Source organism: Anneissia japonica, unplaced genomic scaffold, assembly GCF_011630105.1.
Source record: "Anneissia japonica isolate Jap-2015-1 unplaced genomic scaffold, ASM1163010v1 scaffold170_len151065_cov129, whole genome shotgun sequence".
Lineage (NCBI taxonomy): Eukaryota > Metazoa > Echinodermata > Crinoidea > Comatulida > Comatulidae > Anneissia > Anneissia japonica.
The window spans coordinates 7,798-11,195 of NW_022753219.1; the positions used below are offsets into that span (position 1 = coordinate 7,798).

General features: G+C 36.8%; 1 protein-coding gene across 1 annotated transcript in view; it reads right to left on the reverse strand.

Annotated features, from left to right (window-relative positions):
- Positions 1-891: 891 nt before the first annotated feature.
- The window catches only part of LOC117122749, a 9,175-nt gene continuing 6,668 nt past the window's right edge, over positions 892-3,398 (reverse strand). Inside the window, exon 11 of the mRNA XM_033268455.1 lies at positions 892-1,412. Coding sequence (XP_033124346.1) covers positions 892-1,412 — 521 coding nt within the window. The remainder of the gene's footprint in view (positions 1,413-3,398) is intronic.

The following is a 3,398-nucleotide window of genomic DNA, read 5'->3' on the forward strand; positions in this document are numbered from 1 at the left end:
ACAACGAGCGTACCAGAGGCATCACCTACAGTAGTATTGATTTCAAACTGACAGGATAATTTCCGTTGTTAACTTGCATGTTTGCGTGTGTTTTAGCTTCTTTTTTGGAGGAAGCTCAACACTACTACTTTTTTTTCGGTACTGCCTAGGCCTACATCCATATCGCTCTCATTGGACTCATTTTTGAAATCGTGCTTTACTAGTCTGTTGTTGTTACAAAATCAGTACACTATGAAGAACTGTACAGTTCAGAGTGCAGTGAAACTCTGACATCAATTTGGCCAATGAAATTTCTTTTTTTCAAAATCAGTAGACTGTGGATCGGTGCGAATTAATTGTTCGTATACAGTAGTGCAACTCTGACAGCGATTTGGTCAATGAAATTGGGTATTTTCGAAATCAGTAGACTGTAGAGCAGGAATTAGGCTACTATTTCGTATACAGTTGACCGCTGTTTACAAGACGAAATTAAGTGGTCTTTTTCTTATCTAAATCATTGGATTATTATTTTTATTTGGAAATTTCAGCTGGCCAAAATGTGTAAAAAGCGGACATAAAATCGGAGTGCGGAGTTTTGCTTAAAACAAATTGGAGTGGTTGGCATGTCTGGGTAATTTGTACTTGTATTTACTTGTACTTTATTCTTATAAAAGTTTATTTTTCATTTTACATAATCATTTCATTAACTTACATATAAATAACAACTCATATATACGGAAAGTTGTATACGGAATATTGTATTAAAGCAAAGAAAATCAAAGTATGCATTAGTAACAGAAACAACAGAGGACATGCAGACTCTCGATAACCGAATACACTTGACAATAAAATGATATCCGATATTGTTCTATGTTTTGATGAATTTTCTAAGCATGATTGTTGTTTTTTAGCCTAGCGGTTTAGACAATTGCTAAGTCTTTCTAGCCCCATATGATTTAATTTAGCTTTGAAATCATGTAACGACTTATCGGTATCTGCCAGTATTAGTTCTTTTTGCAAGTCCATTATCAGTGACCATCCATCACTGTACTGACGACGAAGCCCGTAATAGAAGACAAGGTTCGTAATGTCATCGTCACAAAGTTCTTTTCCAAATGTCATCACAGACTGCCTAAATTTTGAGAACTGAGTGATCTTCATATTGTCAAGAGGTTGACATTTCGGAATGTGTTTCCTCAAATGAAGTGAATCTGTCATCTTAATGGTCTCTAGTAGAATCCTTATATCACCATCCTTCATTATTGCCCTGTCAATCAAGACTTTAAAGAGCGAAAGTGCTGTTGCCGCTTTCTCTAATGCACCAGTATTGATATGATTGCTGAGGGCTACTTTCCATTCATTCAGATCGTCACCGATGTCCTTTGAGACACGCACTAGCATCCCTCTAAAATCCCACTTCTCTAATTCAGAACCTGCAATGAAATTAGTAAGATAGCATTATGGTTATTTTTTATGAACTACATTCAAAATATTATGGCAACAACTATTCTTTGATAATGTATAATATTTATCTATGTATTTTTTTTTTTTAGTACCAAGACAGACCAAAAGAAGAAGCTTGCACGCTGAAATCATTGGTAAACAATACAAAAACAATTATACCAATATAAACAATAAAAGGATACAAACTACAACAGGGGCGGATCCAGAAATTTTTCTGATGGGTGGCCCAATAGGTAGTCCAGTGGCAGATCCAGGTTCTCAATATAGAGGGGGCCCAGGAATGGGTTTTGACAGATCGGGGCTCAGGCAAAAAAAAAAAAAAAAATTATGATTATAACACCTCTAGATGGTCGGAAATGGCAATCTCATACCTAAATTTGATTACAAATTTACACAAAATAAAAAAGTATTGACTTCCTCTCAAAGGGAGCTAAGCTACCACTCCCTTGACATCCCTCCCCTCACGGGCATCCGAAAGGGTCTAATCAATTACTTATAGCTATTTATGCCCTCGCAGTCACAAAGCAAATTATGATTATGACACCTCTAGATGCACAGTATTGGCACTCATTCAAACTTAAATTTTTAATATTTTATCCAAATGAAAAATAAAAAATAAATTGACAAATGTAGGGGTTCCTGACATTCTCGGCACCTCATCCCCCTCAAACCCCACTCATGTCCTACAGACGATGTCAATGACAAGTTATTCTGTTATGTATCAGCAAACCCCTTTATAGATCAGGATGCTATAGAGCAGAGACCCTATGGGTAGGGGCACCGAATGGTTAGTGGCGCTATGGCCCGCAGCACGAGAGCGTTATGCCACTAAGCATTGGATTTAGTGTAGACACCAAGAACAGCCCAAGAAAGTCTAGAAGAAGACTCATTTCCAGTGGGGTCCTACTGGTGGTGATTGGCCAGTACACCAGGAGACAATCCCCTACTCTTTTCTGAAGAGTGTACTGCGACCTTTAACGTGTACATGAGCCATAAATGCACACAGGTCCAACGGCCTAAACGTCTCATCCAAAAGACGGTGTGCTATTGTAACTTGTATTTTAGCCCTACAGCTGAAACACAAGGAGAGGAAGCGATGAGAATTGAACTGGGGATCTAGAGATCTCCACGGTTCAGCGCACACACAGTGGCTACCACCAGATTAGCCGACTGAACTAAGCTACTCTCTCATTGCATGGAGTATGGGATAGCTCTTCCATTATTATAACTCCATTATTGGTGTCCGTCTTTTGACGATTTTAACATCCAGATTTATGAAATCATATATATATATATATACATACATATATACATATATATATATATATATACATACATATATATATACATACATATATACATACATATATACATACATACATATATACATACATATATACATACATACATATATACATACATATATACATACATATATATATACATACATATATACATACATATATATATACATACATATATACATACATGTATACATACATGTATACATACATGTATACATACCTATATATATATATATACATACCTATATATATATATATATATATACCTATACAGGAAATGAAATAGGTGAAACGGGTACCAAAAAACAGGGCGAGACTTAATAATCACAAATGCACTATTAGACGCAAAGACATGAGCAAATCTGTTGCAGCTCATTTCAGTCTACCTAATCATAATGCCAGTGACATGCGATTTATTATTCTACAAAGTAATTTCATATCTACCAAAGAAAGACGTAGTGCGGAAATCCGTTGGATTCCTGTCTCTTATACACATCTAGATGTGTATAAGAGACAGATTCGAAAGCGTTCGTCTTTGAACCGACTTTCGCACTTTCTAACTTTGCATCGAAAACGGAGCATCACCGACAAGCGAGTGCGATCCACCCCGGTTCCTGCCACGGTCCTTCGTTCGGGCGGTTGATTCGGAGC